General features: G+C 48.9%; 2 protein-coding genes across 2 annotated transcripts; both read right to left on the reverse strand.

The window, feature by feature from the left end:
- Window positions 1-135: 135 nt before the first annotated feature.
- LOC124680822 lies at window positions 136-2,688 on the reverse strand. Its single transcript, XM_047215863.1, has 4 exons — window positions 1,174-2,688; window positions 821-1,025; window positions 526-716; window positions 136-448 (listed from the first exon to the last, which is right to left on the reverse strand). The coding sequence occupies exons 1-4, from the start codon at window positions 2,663-2,665 to the stop codon at window positions 345-347; spliced, it is 1,992 nt and encodes a 663-aa protein (XP_047071819.1). The 5' UTR covers window positions 2,666-2,688; the 3' UTR covers window positions 136-344.
- A 1,322-nt stretch (window positions 2,689-4,010) lies between these two features.
- On the reverse strand, window positions 4,011-5,715 carry LOC124680814 (dnaJ homolog subfamily B member 8). The gene is made up of 4 exons (XM_047215853.1): window positions 5,395-5,715; window positions 5,093-5,261; window positions 4,640-4,734; window positions 4,011-4,497 (listed from the first exon to the last, which is right to left on the reverse strand). The coding sequence occupies exons 1-4, from the start codon at window positions 5,698-5,700 to the stop codon at window positions 4,282-4,284; spliced, it is 786 nt and encodes a 261-aa protein (XP_047071809.1). The 5' UTR covers window positions 5,701-5,715; the 3' UTR covers window positions 4,011-4,281.
- Window positions 5,716-20,604: the final 14,889 nt, after the last annotated feature.

A 20,604-nucleotide genomic window follows, 5' to 3' on the forward strand; every position in this document is an offset into this window, starting at 1 on the left:
TTCGTGTAAAAACTTAAAACGTTGATTTTGTCACTGCAGAAAGAATGAACAAGAACCAAATCTGTTTCGAACTGGCTGGATAAGGGGCAACAGCTGGGTCATGGATTTTAGAGCATTGATGGGCCAGGGAAGATGTTTAAGATTGCAAAACTCTAAGTATGTCAACATCGAAGTATACATTACATCCTAAATTACACAACAAGAAATGTACATATCCATTTGGCTACTTGGAAAGGATCTTTTTTCCTCTCGAATAAATCCTACTTGGAAGGTTGTACCAGGCAAAGCTAGGTCTCGTCCATGGGCCATCCGTTTACAGGTTATCCAAGAACCAACTTGTTCACCTATAGGCATGGTTCATCCTTGGAGTTGTCATCATCGTCGTCCTCATCGTCGTCATCATCCTGGTTTCCTTGGGAAGCACCTTGGACCATTTCATCAGCAATTCCTTCAAAACAAAATTTGAAATTTAACATTCAACATTCAACATCACCCACAAATAAACTGGAAGAAAGGAGGATGTACCTTCAATGAAGGACTCGAATTCATCACTCAGTCCTGCTGTCTCAACCCAGTTGAATGGTTGATTAATGTCCATCCAATTACGCTGATCGGTTGGTCCCGAAGACAGTGCAGATCTATCCACTAACCAGTCATCAACTATGTCTATGTTGTCTACTGAGATAGGATCAAATGCCTTCGCCTTATATTGTTGCCTGTGATATAAACCAAATCACTTGTTGCATCCATTGCTTTTCTAGTATTTTTTCTTCAAATTATCAATCAGTGGTAACCTTCAATATAACGAGACTTTCCTTACCTGTGTTGTAGCCGTAGGTTGCACTGCACAAAGGTAAGATGACACATTCGTTGACGTTCAAAGTTATTCATTCTTTGGTCATGGATTTGTTCAAAAGGAATGTGTGTCCGATCAAACCCTTTAGCACTGCAGGTTTGACTGAGGATACGTACTGCTAAACGTGTTAAATTCGGACAAGCTCCGCCATATGTATACCACCATTCAGCTGCAAGATAATGTAAAACAAGAATATCATCAAGCAAAGTTGATGTTTCAACATCCTAGGTCAGAGCGGCACAATATCTTGTGCAAGGCTGGTATATAAACCTGAGAAATGTAAAGTAAGTTCAAGAAAATCTGTGTATAGTACTAACCAGGGGGTAAAGTACGCCGGGCTCGGATAGCTATTTGCCTACGAAAATCACCTACTGCGTCTTTCCGATACATATTGAGCTCCTTCTGAATTTTATCCTGGATTTTGACATCAGAGACCAGTCTTTCTATGCAGTCTAGCATTCCCGAGAAAATCTGATTCGAGATATCACCTCGGATGCCATCAAAAAACAGTGGATTTAGGAAGAAACCCGCTGAATGAAGTGGCCGTGGCATTTGCTTGTCCCATCTCTGGTCAATAATATTCCAATAAGGCATGTAGTCGCTCTTCCTTACCAGCTCTTTCTTGATTGCAGCTTTGGCCTGGTATAATCCAGCATAAACATACCCCATAGCAGGCCTCTTGTCGCTGCCGACTAGCTTAAGTAGATGCACAAGTGGTTCAGTGGCACGAACGACTACAGCCCAAGAAGACCAAACTTGCAAATTATTAACAATATTGCTCGTTTCTACCCCTCCAGGATTCTTTGGCAGCACGCAGAGGCTGTAAATCCATTCATCTGAATTGACCATGGCTAGCAGATCCTCCTTCAGACTGTACATGTTTTTCAGCGTCACGAAGTTCATGGCAGCGCGGGTCTCTGCAGGAACTATCAGATCCTTCCCATGCAGATATTTCTTCATCAAACTCAATGCAACCGCATTGTTGTAGATAAACCCTGTGATGGCCTTCGCATGGCCTATGATATCGCTAACTGCCTTCACCTTGCTGAAATCCTCGAGCATGCCATCGATGCACAGGAAAGAGCACGGAGACCAGAACAGTGTAGGAAATGTCTCTCCTAGCATTCTTCCTGCCGCTGCATGAACCTCGGAGTTCTTCGTGATCACTTGGACAACGTTTATCTCTCCGACCTCCTCAACAACACTCTTCAGCAGCTCATACAGCGTGTCTGATGACGTGACGATTTCTGTTGCATCGACCGATTTCAGAAACATGGTACCTTCCGGGCAGTACACCGAAAAGTTCATCAGGGTTCTGCCCTTGTCAGTCGTCCACTCGTCGGCCAGCACAGAGCACCCTGTCCGGGTCCATGACCCCTTGTAGAACTCGAGCTGAGCCGTCACTTCGTCCAGCGACTTCTTCAGAATGGAGCCGCGCAAGTCGTGGTAGGAGAGCACCTCAGGCGGCATCCCTTTTGCTGACGCAATAGCGTCGATCATCGGCTGGAAGTGAACGGAGTTCACCGCCTCCAGTGGCACGCCGGCGTCGTACAAGAACCTCCCGACTGTCATGCACGCCTTCTCCTTGTCCGAGCCAGCCGCATCTGCGTCGAGCGCCGCCATGACAGTTTGGTGCTGAGGAGCAGGCTGCTGCTGGAACTGAGGAGTGAGAGGAGTAGCAGGGGCGCGCCTCACAGCCAGCGCCTTCTTCCTCCTTTTGGTAGCAGTAGCAGTATCAGCACTCCACCCCATCTCGGACGGCGGTGTCTCCACGGCGCGCGGGTCGAGCACCTGGTTGAGCGGGACCATGTGGATGGGGCTGGCCACATCGACCTGGGCCGCCGCGCCGTTGGAGGAGGGGGAAGGCGCGGTGGTGTAAGACAGCGGCATGGCGGCGGCGAGTGACCTCTTGCGCATCTTCTTGGCTGCGACCTCGTCGAGGCTGCGGTGCATGACGGCCTCGACGTCGGCGGGCACGCTGGGGCAGCAGCAGGCGTTCCCGGGGCGGCGCGCGAGGTGCTCCTTGAAGCGGTGGATGCCGCCGCCGAGGAAGTGCTTGCCGCAGTAGGCGCACTTGAGGCGCACCCGCCCCGCCGACCGCACCATGAGGCAGTGCTTCCACGCCGGGTCGTGCTTCTGCGCCCCGATCGGCACGATCTCCTCCGGCCCCTCGGCGGCGGCCTCCTCGCCCTCGTCCTCCTCGGCCGGCACCTCCGGCTCCGCCTCCGGGGTCGCCGCCATCCCGCGCTGCATCAACCATCGCCACTACCAGGTGTGAGTGGCAGCTCAATCCGAGAAGATTATGGTTCCGAGGGATTACTCCCCAATTAGCCGGATTAAACCAGGCGGGAGAGGGGAGAGGACGCGAAAACTCACCGGTTTTTTTTCTTTGAATCGGCCGCCACGGAATCGGCGGAAGAAATCGTGGGCGGGGCGGGGTGAGATGCGGGGGAGAAGAAAACCAGGGGCGGAGGAGACGACGTCGGAGCGGTTCGGTTCCGATGGAGGGCCTAGGGTTCTCGCGGTGGTTCGGCCATCCATCTACCGGGCTAGGTGGGCCGATTTGGCGAACAGCGTCTACGTTGGGCCGGTTCGTGAACAAAATATCCCGGTTTTCTGTAGTATCTCTTTCTCTCACGCGTGTGCACCTCGGCTGTCTACCGTTCCCTAATTTAAGTTTCAGATTATTTTTTTTGCGAAAGTTTCAGAAGATTTTGAGTTAAAAATAAGTTGCAGAAGTTTTCTGAATCAAACCCGATGTAGTTGGGTTGATAAAACCTAGTTTTATCTTGCCTTGTCTCACGAAAAGGTGTAACTATTGTTTGACAAAGTGTGTCATGATGTCTTTCCCTGATAAATAAGTTTCAGAATGTAGGCTGTCATAGAAAAAGTTTCAGAATGTATCTATAGTCCCATTTGGTTTGCTGAAAATGGGACTATTTTGGATGAAACGGGGACTATTGTGGAGTACCCGATTTTCAACATAATATTTTTTGCCCAAACCAAACTATTTTCTGTAAAGTTCACACGTTCTGAGTATCCCATCACGATTCTGTCAAAATTGAACCTGTTTTCTTACGGAAAAACAGGAATACCAAATACCGTGGATAGAAGAAAAAAAAAAGGAGCAACACCAAATATCCACGTAGTGCTATACCGGGATATGTTATCCCTCTCCTCAAAATTTCAAATACAAACTAGCAATTCCTCTCGTCTTTCCAAAAGTAATAAAGTGCTGCCCTAGAAAACCAGGAACAATACATTCTGCAAAATCCTCGATGGTGAACCAACGAGCTCTGTCAGCTAAATTACAATACCCAGTAACTATTACCGCCATCGGTGAGAACATCCGTTAAGGAAACACCTTCATATGAACACCAGTTAGTAGCAAACTGCAATAGGCAGTGGGCAAACAGTGAAACGGTTTAGCTCAGCCCAAGCTCCTTCTTCAGCTGCTCAAGAACTGCCTCTATGTCAGACACGCCATCATCGGATCTATTTGGTTTTGCATTGTCACGCTGAGAATTTCTGCCGCTTCCTCCAAACTGCGTGTATTGGTTGTTCCCGTCGTCTTCCTCGGTACTTGAGTCATCGATATTCAGTTCATTCTCCAGGAACTCAACGAATTCCTCACCGATCGCCTAATTGAGCAGAATGCAAGAGAGAGCTCAGATAAGTGTTCACCATAGGTCATAGTCAGAGGTTGCACGTTATCTGCATTGTTCTACCATATGGCTATTTGCCATCCTTTTCTACAACAAGTAACAGTGGTTGTTAACTTACTGATAGTTCTTCCCACAGGCTTTCGGGTTTCTGGTCTGAATTCAGGCCGGCTTCCCAGTTCTGAAATTCGGTTTGCAGATCTTTAAGGAAATCACCTGCAAAACCAGAACCAAAGTGGTGTCAACAAAATGGATACATTGCGATCAATTACACTTCATATATTTGCATCACAATCATATGTACAGGCAGATTTTAAGAAAAGTGGAATCTTAAAATCTCTTTCGTGTCGGTTAAAAATTGATGAGTCATAAATCTGGAGTTAGTTTCCTGACAGAAAACTGCAATGGGATCTCACTGGCGCCACCAAAGTGTACCACCGCATAAATGATTCAAACGCTGATCAGACATCCATTTCACCGACTAGCACAGAATTCACAGCCCCATAATATAGCTTGTTAGAGAATGAGAGAGGGGATATTTTCTCTGAATGGTGAAGAGAGAAGATATTAGTACCAAACCCATAGAATTGCTCTTCTGAGTCTGCTGATTTTCTGCTTCCAGCAGCCCACGAAGAATCAGGGCTGCTGCCGCTGCTGCTGCTTGCGTACTTGGACCGGCTCTCCGAATTCATCAGCGTATTGTACGCGTGCTTGATCCGCAGAAACTTCTCTTGAGCATTCGCCTGCATTTTATACCAGGAGTTGCAAGCCGTCAGATACCCGAATGTTGACAAATCCTCACAAGTGTAACCGTATCGAAGCTACAGTCGCTGAATCCTGCTGCTTGAATGAATGGGGAGGCGGGTACAAGCGCACCTCCTTGTTGACGTCCGGGTGGAACTTGAGCGCGAGGCGGCGGTACGCGCGCTTGATCTCGGCGGGCGCGGCCGAGGGCGGCACGCCGAGCACCTCGTACGGGGACTCCCTCCGCCGCCCGCCGCCGGCGCCCGCGCGGACCCGCACGCTCGCCCGCCGAGGCGCAAGCGCGCGAGGGGAGTGGAAGGAGGCGACGGCGCGGATGTGGAGGGGGTGAGGAGGCGCCGGAGCAGCGCGGCTGGGTGAGAGAGGGAGGAGGAGGCGCGGAGTGGCGGCCGCGGCAGCGGCTTGCACCGACAGCGCCATTGCGGATGGGGGTTCCGGTGACTCGCGGCCGCTTCCAGTGGTTCGCGACGATCAGCGTCCCCCGCCGTTGAGATCAGCCGGCGCAGAGACAGGGAGAGGATCGGACGGCCGTGCTTTTCGATGATTACTACTCCTGATCTGCAGAGGCAGGGAGAGGGAGAGCATACTTTTTTTTTTCGAAACATAATACAATCATAGATGCGCACATACACTCACATACATGAACGCACGCACTTTACCTTTATGAGTACCTTCAAAAAAAATTGATCCGACGAGTTTTGAAATTGACGAAGTCATCATAAGCACATCGTTATCGACGGAAACGTCGCTTCCCACTGAAGAATATTCAGTATTTATGAGACACCAAAGTGTCAAATCTAGAATTTAAACTCTGGTGTGCTAGAAGTGTCACTGTCCTCCTAACCATCCAGCATGCTACTCTCTGGTTTATTTTGTATCATTAGGTAATTGACTGGTTTGAACTATTTATCTGATGTTTCGTTTATTGCAGGTTAAATATGATTCTACCATTATTTGTGTCAACGAATCACATCAATGGCACAAGACACTCTTCCACCCATAGTGAAAGATACTTATAGGGTGTTCATATCCTTCGAGGTAAGATACCAATCCCCCATGCAATACAAAAAAAATTCTAGCTTTCAATTCTGGTTTTTTCTTTTACTCAAGCTTAAAGCTGATTATTTATTCCCATTACCTTCACGTGAAGGACTTTGTAAGCCTAGATGAGCTTCACTATGTTGGGAGTCAAGAGATGCAAATTCTGATGGTAATTGATACGTAACCCTTCAATTTCTAAATGCATTTCATGCTACATCTTTAATGTTCTTAATTATTTGAAAAATGACAAGATAAGGGGGGCTTTGGGCCCCCACCCCCTTCTCATGGCTCTTGAATGTCCCTCATCAACTATTTATTTGATGTTTCGTTTATTGAAGGTTAAATATGATTCTCCCATTATTTGTGTCGACGAATCACATCAATGGCACTAAGACAAGAATATTTTACCTTTTTTGGACTATGACGGAACTATTCCACCCATAGTGAGAGAGTGAAGGACTTTGTAAGCCAAGATGAGCTTCACTATGTTGGGAGTCACGAGATGCAAATTCTGATGGTAACTGATATGTAACCCTTGAATTTCTAAATCCATTCCATGCTACCTCTTTAATGTTTTTAATTGTTTGAAAAATGACAAGATAAATAGAGAATAGGTTAATATAAGAGGGAGGGGCTTTGACCCCCCACCCCATGACTCTTGAATGTCTGTCGACATTAACTAGTTGAATATATCACTCAAAGTGTCACAATAGTAAATGTCATGATAAAGATTGTAAATCCCAATTATAACACATTTTCTCATAGTCACATTCACAACATTTGTCGTTTGTCATGATAGACGGAATGTAGCACCCCTACCTTGTTAGAATTCCTGGTTAGTGCATCCATTAAGATTACAACCTAATGATCTATGAATATGTAACTTCTAAGAGAGAGAAAATGACACCATGTTGCCTCCTTACTATTTTATTGTTCCCTTTTAATTCCTAAATGTACTCCATGTTGCGTCTTTAACAACTTGTATTTCCCATTGAGTTTCTAAATGCACTCCATGTTGCCTCTTTAATTTTTATTTTTAAAAATATGCTAGTTGTCTTAGAAAGAGAGAATATGACCCCGATATATGATAGTCCCGTAGCTATGTAGTAAGATCATGGATGAGATACTAAAAACAATACGATCTCAAAGCATATGCCAGCCTTGTACAAGCAAAACACTTGTATCAACCACATAACTTCTATTCGGTTAAAATCCCTTAGGCGGGTGTATTAGAGTGGATTGGATTCAGAGGTATTTTAACTTGCTAGAGATTTAAACCACCTCAATACACCTGAATCTCCCTCAAATCAGATGAAACCGGACAAGCCCTAACTAAGCAGTAGTACAAGGGGCATAAAAAGCTACAGAGTTATAATATGCTTAAAACTATCATGGGTCCACACAACATACTTAGTTGACTTTGACAAGTGCAATTGTACGTGGACGACACATAAGAGTGCAACTACATGTTGGCTATCTTGCACAAAATCAGTTACCACCTAAAAGTGCTGTCAAAAAAATACGATGTATTACACAGAAACTAAACAATCCCATATTGCAGATATAGAAATATGTTGCTGATGCTTAACTAAATTGTTGTTGAGAAGTTTTATATTTTTGAATGAAGGCACCACTAGTGGAAAACAGGGCTTCCGTGGGAGCCTTTTGTCGCGGGCGCGCCTGAACCCGCGACAAATGGCCTGGCCACGTCGCCTCGAAACCATGTGGAGCGCGCGGAGGCTTTTGTCGCGGCCTTTTGTCGCGGGCCGTATTACGACCCGCGACAAAAGGGGTAGGAGCGACGTGGCCACCCCTTTTGTCGCGGGTCGTAATACGGCCCGCGACAAAATGTCCCCGCCCTATATATAGAAGCAGCCAGCCACCCCCCCACCTCATTTTTTCCTTGGTGGTGAAGGTGGAGGTGTATGCTAGCTCATTTTTTCTACATGTGCACAAGAGGTGTTTGATGGAATGCTTGTGAGAGGGATGCCACTTGGTTTATTTGATAAGATTTCTCCTCTTTTTGATCCAAAAAGGTTAGCAACTATTTTCTCGACTATATATATATATGCATAGTCCGTACAATACTAATTTTAGCAAGGTGATTGCATCTGATACATATATAATTGTGCTTATGATGCGGATGAGTCATCCATGGATGTACGGTAACCGATGTGCTCCCGCTTTCGGAGAGGGCGTGAATTCTTTCTTGCTTGTGGCCGAGGCCAACAAGTCGAAGCAAGGTTTTATGTGCTGTCCATGTCTAAAATGTAAGAACGAGAAGGATTACTCTTGCTCAAGAGATATTAAGAGCCACACGCTTCGGTTTGGGTTCATGTCCAGTTATAATGTTTGGACCAAGCACGGAGAAGAAGGGATTATGATGGAAGACGGCGATGAGGAAGAAGATAATGATGAGAAGTACTATCGATCTATGTTCTCCGAATGCTTTGATACCGCAATGGACGACAATGAAGAAGAAGGAGGTGAAGAACGGGCATCGGATGATCCCGTTGATGATGATCTTCGTCGGGCCATTTCGATGCAAGAAGAGAGCGTGACACGGATAAGGAGAGGTTGCGGTTCGACAAGATGTTAGAGGACCACCACAAATTGTTGTACCCAGGTTGTGAAGATGGGCATAGAAAGTCTGGGTAGCATATTGGAATTGCTGAAATGGAAGGCGAGAGGTCGGTGTGACTGACTCGGGATTTGAGAAATTGATGATAATATTAAAGAAGTCTGTTTCCAAGAAATAATGAATTGCCCGTCGGTACATATGAAGCAAAGAAGCTTGTCTGCCCTCTAGGATTAGATGTGCGAGAAGATACATGCATGCATTAATGATCTGTATCCTCTACCGCGGTGAGAAGTACGAGAATTTGAATAAATGCCCGATATGTGGTGCATTGCGGTATAAGATCAGAAAAGATGACCCTGGTGATGTTGAGGGCGAGCCACCCGGGAAGAGGGTTCTGCGAAGGTGATGTGGTATGCTCCAATAATACCACGGTTGAAACGTTTGTTCGGAAACAAAGAGCATGCCAAGTTGTTGCGATGGCACATGGAAGAACGTAAGAAAGACGCGATGTTGAGGCACCCCGCTGATGGTCGGCGGTGGAGAAACATCGGGAGAGAGTTCCCGGATTTTGCGGGTGAGGCAAGGAACTTATACTTTGGTCTAAGTACGGATGGCATGAATCCTTTTGGGGAGCAGAGCTGCGGTCACAGCACACGGCCCGTGACTCTATGTATCTACAACCTTCCTCCTTGGTTGTGCATGAAGCGGAAGTTCATTATGATGCCAGTGCTTATCCAAGGCCCAAAGCAACCGGGCAACGACATTGATGTGTACCTAAGGCCATTAGTCGATGAACTTTTGGAGTTGTGGGCCAAACAAGGTGTACGTGTGTGGGATGAGCACACGGAGCAAGAATTTGACCTACGAGCGTTGCTATTCGTAACCATCAATGATTGGCCTGCTCTCAGTAACATTTCAGGACGGACGAACAAAGGATACAATGCATGCACACACTTGTTTAGATGAGACCGAAAGTAAATATTTGGGAAAAAGCGAGAAAAGTTGTGTACCCGTTCAATCGTCGTTTCCTTCCGCGCAAGCATCCCTTAAGGAAAAAAGGCAAGCATTTCGATGGCGAGGCGGACCGCCGTCCGAAGCCTGTCCCCCGTAGTGGTGCTGATATATTTGACATGGTCAAGGATTTAAATGTTATCTTTGGAAAGGGTCCAGGCGGTCGACCTGTTCCGAAAGACGATGACGGACACGCGCCCATGTGGAAGAAGAAATCTATTTTCTGGGAGCTAGAATATTGGAAAGTCCTGGAAGTCCGCTCTGCAATCGACGTGATGCACCTGACCAAGAATCTTTGTGTGAATATTCTAGGTTTTCTGGGCGTGTATGGAAAGACAAAAGATACAACGAAGCACGGGAGGACCGAGGAACTTCATAAAGGACGAAACGGCAATCATCCGGGGCAGTTTGTAGGGCCTGCCAGCTATGCTCTTACCAAACAAGAGAAGGAGATCTTTTTTGAAGCCCTATTCGGTATCAAGGTTCCGTCTGGTTTCTCGTCGAATATAAAGGGGATAGTAAATATGAAGGAGAAAAAATTCCAGAACCCGAAGTCCCATGACTTGTCACGTGCTTATGACACAATTGCTTCCGATTGCATTGAGGGGACTTCTACCGAGAAAATGTTCGACTAGCCATTGTGAAGATATGTGCATTCCTGAACGCAATTTCTCGGAAGGTAATGGATCCGAAACTTTGTCGGGATTACGGGAAGATGTGGTCCAATGTCTTGTCGGCTTCGAGTTGTTGTTCCCACCATCCTTCTTCAATATTATGACGCACCTCCTCGTTCACCTAGTTGAAGAGATTAGAATTCTCGGTCCTGTATTTCTACACAATATGTTCCCCTTCGAGAGGTTCATGGGAGTCTTAAAGAAATATGTTCATAACCGAGCTAGGCCGGAAGGAAGTATCTCAAAGGGCTACGGAACCGAGGAGGTCATTGAGTTTTGTGTTGACTTTCTTCCCGACCTTAAGCCGATTGGTGTTCCTGAATCTCGGTATGAGGGGAGGCTGACTGGAAAAGGCACACTAGGAAGGAAAGCAACGGTGTGGAGGGACAAGATTTCTTTCAATCAAGCGCACTACACAGTTCTATACAATTCCAGCTTGGTGGCACCGTACATCGAGAAACATAAGAATGTTTTACGAGAAATAAACCCGGGCCAGCCCGAGTCCTTGATTACACGTCAACACATGAATACCTTCGGCAGTTGGTTGCAAAGACATCTCATTAATGACCCATCTGCGGTGGAGCAGCTGTACTTGTTGGCCAGGTTACCATCTTCAAACATATGTACATTCCAAGGGTACGAGATAAATGGGAATACATTTTACACGATCGACCAAGATAAAAAGAGCACCAACCAAAACAGCGGTGTCCGCTTCGATGCAACAGACGAGAATGGGCAGACCACCACATATTATGGATACATAGAGGAGATATGGGAACTTGACTATGGTCCCACTTTTAAGGTCCCTTTGTTTCGGTGCAAATGGGTGAAGCTCAGCGCTATACATATTGACGATAAGTACGGTATGATAACGGTGGATCCCAACAATCTTGCGTACCTGGACGAGCCTTTTGTCCTAGCCGGCGAGGTGGCTCAAGTTTTCTACGTGAAGGACATGTCTAGCAAATCAAGAAAAAGAAATCAACAAAAGAATACATCAATCGAGGAGCCAAAGCGCCACATAGTTCTTTCGGGGAAAAGAAACATCGTGGGAGTGGATGACAAGACGGACATGTCGGAAGATTATAATAAGTTTAAAGAAATTCCGCCCTTCACGGTGAAAATTGACCCAAGCATCTTGCTAAATGATGAAGATTCTCCATGGCTACGGCGTAGAAGATCACAACACTAGATGGCGATGTAATAATGTATTCTTCATATATAGTTCCCAAGACAATCTCTACATTTATGTAATAATGAAGATTAAAGCGTGCTTGGCTTGTTGATCCGCTTGGCAAGGCGTATCGATGCTCCTTTTATAGGCACGGCACCGCTTCTACTTTGTCTTATTCCTTCGACGAGGCCGTCGTGCGCTACATGCTTTATCTCATCGAGCGAGTGCGTCCACCCACGCGTCCTTATCCTGCCGACACCTTTAGTCGCGGTTGCAGCCACCAACCGTGACAAAAGGTTACCGACACATCCTTATCCTCGCCGACAGCTTTAGTCGCGGTTGCAGCCACCAACCGTGACAAAAGGCCCTCGTAGATAAGCCTCCCCCGATCTTTTGTCGCGGTTTGAGCCTCCACCCGGGATGAAAGTTTCGCGCGCCACTTCGTTCCCGCCTATTTTCTTCCCGCATTCCCGCCATTTTTCCACTATATATATGTAGGCTTGGACTCTCATATCCGCAAACCTCATCACTCTCTCCCATGGCTTCCATCGTATGTCTAACACCCCGGGAGGCGGAGGCGCTTTGCGCCTCGAACTACCCCTGCCCGCCCGGCTACCGCGTCCCGACCGGCTGGTTGCCGAGCGTCGGAGGCGTACCGGTCCCTCCTATCCCTGTAGGTGTGCCACGCGAGATGGCCATCACGAACCACTACTATTTCGAGCTCACGCCCGAGCAGCGGAGGAATCCCCGGTGGCATCCCGACTACAGCCCGACTTGGGACAGCTTCTTCATCAATCGGCGTGAGAGGGCGGTTGCCAGGTACGAGGAGGACGGCCCTCCTCCTTCGAACTTCAACGAGGCCGGCCGTCGGATGTGGTGGCGCGGCCGGACTCTCCAGAGCGTCCTGGCCTATCGTGGCCCCCGCCTGCGCTACCCTCAATCCCAGCCCGGGCGTGGTCATCCGCCGAGGTTCGACAACCGCGACCCCGATGCTAGCGACGATGACGTCGGCGACTTTGATGACTACAGTGGCGACGTGTATAGGACTAGGCACGACTATGATTGAATGGCTCCAACATTCGAATCTGGCCATGTATCTTAATTTTCAGTTGAGCTCTGTACTTTAATTTCGGTTCAATCGTAATAAATTTCGTGTCAACCACTTTATTGAACAAAAACAACCGACAACGACTTTATAAACTAAATTTAAACTAATATAACCGACAACGACTTTATTGAAATTACAATAAAATAGATAAATTACTAGTCTAGTCTCTACTCGTCGTCGGAGGTTGTCTCCGTCCAAAGGTCATCCCACCGAGGGTCGTTTTCGGTCCAAGTTGTATTCGAGTTCTCGAGCTCGAAGGCGGCGACGGCCCGACGGTGCCGCCTGTTGGACCTGCGTTGTGCCCTAAGGTTAGCAAAGAACGCGTCGGGGGACCGCGCCCTCCACCGGCGCATCAACCGCTCGTCGCGCTCGGCGATGGCGATCCTGCGCTGCACCCGGCGATGCCGGCGACGGTCCTCGTCGGTGACGAGGCACGGCAGTGGCGCGAGGAACTCCGCCTCCTCTAGCGATTCAACATCCGGGAAGTTCATGTCGTGCCCCGGCCGCCGAAAGCGCCACGCCGCCGCGTCGTAAGCGCGCGCCGCCTCTTCCGGCGTGTTGTACGTGCCGAGGGTGAGGCGGAAGCCACCGGCGCGTATCTCGGCGGTGAACCTACCGCTCGGATGCACTCGAACGCCACGGAAACCGGACGCCCCTCGACGACATGGAGGCATCCCGGAGATGAATGAGCGGAGGCGGTGGCGACGTGTGGTTGCGCCCGCACTCGTCGCTCTATATAGTGCACGCGGGGCATGGCACGTGTCAGCGGTGGCTACACGTCGCACGCCGGCGTCGGCGGGGTGCGGCACGTGTCAGCGGTGGCTACACGTCGCACGCCGGCAGCGACGGAGCGAGGCGCGTGGAAGAGGCGGCGACACGTGGAAGAGGCGGCGACGCGTGGAAGATGCAACTAGTTATATGGATGTCATATTCATGTTCATTGTATTTTTCCGACAAATTTTCATATATAACACTTTTCTATTTGATTTACCATTTAAAAGTTATTGAAATAACAAAAACAAAAAAGGAAAAAAAGAAAAAGAAAAAAAACAGAGCTGATCCGTGTCCAACTGCTCCAGGCCGTTGGATTCAAACGGCCGGAGCCGTTGGATGCGGAGTGCCACGGATCGGCCAAAAGGGCCTTTAGTCGCGGGCGGTGGCTCAACCCGCGACAAAAGACCCCCCCTTTTGTCGCGGGTGGTAGCTCAACCCGCGATTAAAGGGGGGCCTTTTGTCGCGGGTTGAGCCACCACCCGCGACAAAAGGGGTGGAGGTATATAACTGACGCGTCGCGGGCGGGCCGCCCACCCGCAACACCCGGAGGCCAAACCCTAGCGACTTAGCGCCGCCAGGCTGCCGAATTTTCGCGCCGCGCCTCCGCCGCCGCCGGCCGTCTTCCCCGCCGCCGTGCCTCGCCCTCGGCCGTCGCCGCGCCTCGCCCTAGGCCACCGCCGCGCCTCGCGTCGCGCCGCCGCCGCGCCTCGCGTCGCGCCGCGCCTCGCGTCGCGCCGCGCCTCCGCCGCGCGCCGCCGGCCATCTCCTCGCCGCCTCCGCCGCCGCCGGCGCCGTCTCCCGGTGCCTCTGCGCCGCGCCTCGCCCTCGGCCTCCGCCGCCGCGCCTCGGGCCGCCGCCGCGCCAGCTACAGGTAGCGCCCGCGCGCCGGCCGCAAAGGAACACATTTTTTTTCTTTTTTTTAATTACTGTAATTGTTTTTAATTTAGTTTTTACATTTCTGTAATTGTTTTAGTTTTTAGGTTTTTGTAATTTAGTTTTTAATTTTCTGTAATTGTTTTAGTTTTTAGGTTTAATTAGTTAATTAGTTAATGTATTTAGTAGTTAGTTTTTAGGTTTAGTTTGTTAGTTGTTTTAGTTAATTTGTTAGTTGTTTTAGTTTTTATGTAATTAGTACTTAGTTTAATAGTTAATTTGTTAGTTTTTATGTAATGTGTGATAGTGCAACTTTAAAATGATGAAGAACATTGTTATTCGATGGTATCGCTTAACCGCGAACGATTAGTCACTCCCTTCTAGCTAGCGTCGCCGACACCCTCCACCGACACCCTCTCTCGCAAACTAGCTAGCGTCGCCGACACCCTCCACCGACACCCTCTCTCGCAAACTAGCTAGCGTCGCCGACACCCTCCACCGACACCCTCTCTCGCAAACTAGCTAGCGTCGCCGACACCCTCTCTCTCTCTCTCTCGCAAACACGCGTCGCCGACACCCTCTCTCTCTCTCGCAAACACGCGTCGCCGACACCCTCTCTCCCTCTCTCGCAAACACGCGTCACCGACACCCTCTCCCTCTCGCAAACACGCGCCGACACCCCTCTCCCTCTCGCAAACACGCGTCGCCGACACCCCTCTCCCTCTCGCAAACACGTGTCGCCGATTAGGGTTAGGGTTTGGTTTGTGTTTGATTAGGGTTAGGGTTTGGTTTGTGTTTGAACATTTACTTATCGATTTAATTCTTTTGCGAAACAATGGATCAATTCGAACGGGACTTGGAACAGGAAGACATATTCGCGGACATAATCCGCGATGGTACAGAAGCCGACCGAGCCGGCTCCGGTGATGGAGAACCCGACGGCTCCGGTCATGGAGAACCCGACGGCTCCGGTGATGGAGAAGCCAACGGCTCCGGTGACGGAGAAGCCGACGACGGCTCCGGTGACGAGGTATTAATGGATTTCTATATGTACATATGTATTGAGGCATTAGTATAGAGGCATTAATGCAATTCTATATGTATTCTCTTAGGCCTCCGAAGATAAGATAGAGAAACGAGGCCCGGCAAAGAAGTTGACCAAGAAAGACCACTTCACAATTGAAGCTATATCACCGGAAGGCCAACCGGTGGTACCCGAGAATGTCGGAGTGAAGTTCAAAAATCAGTGCGGAGTTGTGGTTAGAGATCGTGTCCCGATCACCGTCGAGAGAATGGAACAAGACGAAGAATGTGTCCGAAAATCAGGTTGCCGATAGGTACAAGGACACACTTTTCGGAGACCTCATGGCACATTTCACTTTGCCGGATTTGGGATCGGAGTCTGAGAATGCTAAGCAGCGAGAGCTAGTGAAGAAATGGGCTCTTAAGAAGATGGGGGAACTTTTCCGGGCGTATAAGAACCGGTTATGGAAAAATTATAAGAAAGACAAGAAGCCTCCAGTATTCGAGAACTACCTAGCGAAGCGAGAGCATAAGCGGGAAGAATTTGTGAGGTACAAAGAATCGGAGGAGGCTGTGAACTCGTCGGCGAAAAACAAGAAGAATGCAAGCGAGAAGAAATATCACCATCATACGGGGCGAGGGGGCTACGGAAGAGCCATGCCTAAGTGGGATGCACAAGAGGCTGAGATGGAGCTGAACGGGATCACTCCGGAACCCACGCGAGAAGGATGGGACACAAGGGCTCGAAATTGGTTCCTCGCGCATGGCTGTGAGTATGACATGAAGACGGGGAACATTGTTGAAAGTGACACCGGGGTTAGGGTACCCAGGCAAAAATGGATTGAAGTGACGACAGATATAAAGGCGGGAAAACTAAAGTTTGCTCCCGATAGAGAGAAAGACTTGCGACGCTTGTCCTCGGTAATCCCGAGAAGGGAGGACGAACAAGAGGCTTCGGCCCTAGTGTTCCGTGGTCGCTTGGGTTTCCGGCCGACGCGGAGACTTATAGAAGCCGAGCGAGAGCTAAACAACGCCAGCTGGAGGTGCGGAATGACCGGATGGCCGAGTTCCAACGCCGACTTGACCAGCAGCAGCGGGAGCTTCAGCGAGCAGCAGCGGGAGATAAATGAACTAAAAGGACGGCGCCCGCCGGATAATACCGCTGAAATATCTCGGCGACGAGACAGACAGCGTGGCCGACTCGGAGGCCCCTCCTACACGGATGATGATAGATGCCGGTCCTGGCGACCCCTTGGATGGAATCAAGGAGACAACACCTTGTGATCTCCATGAGGTGTTCGGGAAGGTTTCGTTAAGGTGGCGGTCGGCTATGTCTTACCGGCATTTGGACCTGAAGGTGAGCCGGCAACATGGCATGGCAATCCGATTCCAGCTGGCTATGCTCGTGTCGGGGTGGATTCAGTTGTCCCGCAGTGGGAGACATTGGAGCTCCATATCCCTGGAGGTGATGGGGGGCTTACACTCGGAGAGGTGCTCGGGAGAAATCATTCTCTGGGAAAAGAAGAACACCAGGCTGCCAGTGCTGGGTAGCACCTAGTACCGGTCGTCCCCGCAGGTCACCATCACCTCCTCCAGGTGATCGCAGGCCGCCATCACCTCCTCCTACCGATCACATGTCGACACCATCACCCCGTGGGTACGACGTCGACCACGACATCGGTACTCCATCTCCATCTCCAGCGCCGCCGCCTCCGCCCAAAAAGACTCGGAATGCACCCAGCCGGAAGCGTTTCAAGAGTCCTCGTCCCCAAGAGGTCGCCCCTCCCAAAAGTACCAAAGGTTCCTCCCCCCGTCCTTGGGATCTTACTCGTCGAGGAAAATGCGGCCGCTGTTGCGAAACACAACTATGATCATTTCCATAAGCCAAAACCTCCAGCGCCGAGCCATACACAGAGAAGCAAATAGCATATGCTACTAGTTTTCCGAACACACCATCGCGAGTATGACTTACACGAGAAGAAGGATGACTATACACGCACTCTTGCGAAGGTAATTGACACAAAGAAGGCTGAAAAGGCTAAGGAGAAGGACATTGCCGGCACGAGCAAATCATCGGCTAGAAGTGCAACCGAGAATAAGTCAACTTCAACAAGTGCACCCCTCAAGGCCAAGCAAACGACAAAAGGCAAAAAGAGAAAGGAAGTTCCCCTCCTCGGTGCTCAGCCCAAACAATCGATCCCACCACTCAAAGTGCTTAATGTTCCCAAGGTGTACGAGGAACATGGTGGTGGTTTCGATATGGAAGAAGCTGCAAAGCTAGCGGCTGCACTGTGACGTTACCGTGGAGGAATTGCTGTCTGCAGCAGATGCTGCAGTACCCACTGCTGATATAGCTCCTAAATTTGTCTACGGGGCCGACTTGATCAGCAGAGAGCAGCTGCATAAACTGCCAACACATATGCGGAATTTGCATCAGTGGTACCTTGATGCATGCAAGGAGAACATAAGGTTCATCGTGGCGAGTATACCATGGGAATATTACTACCGAGAGGAGGAGATCCATATTGAGATGAATGAACTCCGGCGGTTATTCAATCTAGATGCCCTCGACAAATCTCTCATGAGTTGCTATTGCTTGTAAGTTGTTAACTACATATAAGTTCATTTTCATTCAGTTCATGTTCGTTTTCATTGCATATATATACTCATTATATCTTATGTGTTCTCTTTTGCGGACCGAAGATCAGTTGAGTGCAAAAGTAATAATATTATCAATGTTGGGTTTGTTGACCCGGATAAAATACATGTTGAAACGGTGAAGCATAAACGCGAAGATACGGGGGAAACCTACTAAGGTTTTTGGGGCAGCAATATTTCTGTGATTCAATATTGTTTCCTTACAACTACGAGTGAGAGTCTTAATGATCTTTTATGCACATTCAATTTTTCTTACTCGATGTTAAGTGTAATTCCTGACGTATATGCATAACATGTGCAGCTTCCACTCGGATTCTACTAGACATTCAACCTGATAAGGGAGTAGTTGAAGTAAGAGACCCATCGAGTAGAGGCCTGGACGGGTTCCGGGACTTGCGAAGTTGCTCCAAGTGTAATTTCCTTCATCGCCGCGCTTTATCTTTCGTGAGATATCAATTAATTATCCACTCATTCAATCATTCTTTTGCATGGCAGGGCTTGGCAAGCTTTGAAGAATGTTCATAAGGACATTACCTTTGCAACGAAGCTAACATTTACTCCTGTAGCGTGCCCCCAGCAGCCACAAGGGACGAATCTATGTGGATACTACGTTTGCGAGTCCATTCGCATGTTAACCACTGAGAAGCAGAACAGAAATAAATTCGAAGTAAGCAATAACATTCACAACTTTATTTATTATCATCAATATTTCGTTATCAAGACTGATATAGTCATACTCATCTCATTATCGTATATAGGTCGACTTCATGCGGGACAGACTCCAACCAAAGGAACACGCACTAGGAATCGCGGAGGAACTGGCGGGACTTTTGGTTAGAGAAGTAATAAACAAGAAAGGCTTGTTTAGTCCAAATAGTTGTTCTACCTCCAAATAGACGGTCGTTAGTACCGTTTGTCGATCGTGAGCTCCATGTATATATGTAGGGAACCTACGAATATGTGTAAGGGGAATCGACTTCTGCTTCCAATATTTGTTTGATCGATCTATATATATATATAATGAATGAATGTGTACAACTTCTAGTAGCGTACAAATATATGCAACTTTTATTTTCGAACGAAAAAAATGAAATAACAGGCGGTCGGTGGCGGGGGGGGGAGGGGTGCTGCACCCCTCAAACCCTAAAGCAGAAGCGTTGTGCGCGCGCCACGTAGAAGGCCTTTTGTCGCGGGTGGTAATACCGCCCGCGACAAAAGGTCCTGTGCCCTGCGCGCCCCGCGGCTGCCACGTGGTGGACCTTATGTCGCGGGTCGTAAGTGACCCGGGATAAAAGGCCACCCTTTTATCGCGCCTTGCTTGTCGCGGCTGGCCGCCCGCGACAAAAGGCCCTAACCACCCGGATCAAAAGGCCTGTTTTCCACTAGTGCACTTATTATGTTACGTACAATAAATTAGTTACAGCAATTAAGCCTGGTGGAATCGCTGGCTTGTGAGGCCTTGCCGCTCCGCCCGGACGTATGACTCTCTGCTGATGGGCTAGTACACGATCGTTTATCAGACTCCAAGTTAAAAAAAAAGAATGACAAATTCATCCGCCCAGCGTCCCACCCTTGCTATAGTTTGCAGCGCTTCTCCAACTCCTACCCCATCCACTTCTCTCTCCTGGCCAGCCGCGTCGGGAACTAGCGCTCTGGGAGGGCTCGCCGCGCTAGCCGCCTTGACTGCCACCGGAGGGGAGGTAGCTGGTGGATCTGTCCTCCACGACGAGTGTCAGGACGACGACGTGGGTGGCAGCCGTGAAGCGATGGAACCGCCGCCCGCCGTGCCATTCCTTCTCTCCTTCATCTCCGGTAGAACCGCACACTTCCCTGGTTCCAACTCCTTGAACCAGCTGGAGCAAGGCTCAAGGACACGAACCAAGGCGGTGCAGAACCTCTAGAGCTTCATGCTCAGGAACAAAGAGAAGACCACCCTTCTTCTTCCTGTCTTTCCCGAGTAAGTACACATCTGCTCGCGGCCGTCGTAACTTATGATTTCTTATATATTTCTTCCATTGCCGATCCTTTCCAATATTTCATTTCAATTGCATGAGTTGAGCAGGGACAAATACTGCACACTCATCATCCTTTGCCCGAAGTGGTCACTAGCCCAGTATTTCGACTCGCCGAATACGACGACGACGAAAGACTACAACATAATAGAGGGTGTTCTCGATGAGGCTATCCTTGGCTACTCCAAAAATGGAGGAACCTGTCGAAGAGGGAATTTATCAGGCCGGACACTGGAAAGCTCGGGTTCAAGCATGTGATCAACTTCCCTTGCATCAAGCAGCCAGCTGGCAGCATGAAGGAGGCCTTCTATGTCCTCCATCACCTTAAAGGGTTTGTCGCGGATGCAGACATGACGAGTCTGCCACCTAGTATGCGAGACTCCCATAAAATGGCG

Source organism: Lolium rigidum, unplaced genomic scaffold, assembly GCF_022539505.1.
Source record: "Lolium rigidum isolate FL_2022 unplaced genomic scaffold, APGP_CSIRO_Lrig_0.1 contig_28943_1, whole genome shotgun sequence".
NCBI lineage: Eukaryota > Viridiplantae > Streptophyta > Magnoliopsida > Poales > Poaceae > Lolium > Lolium rigidum.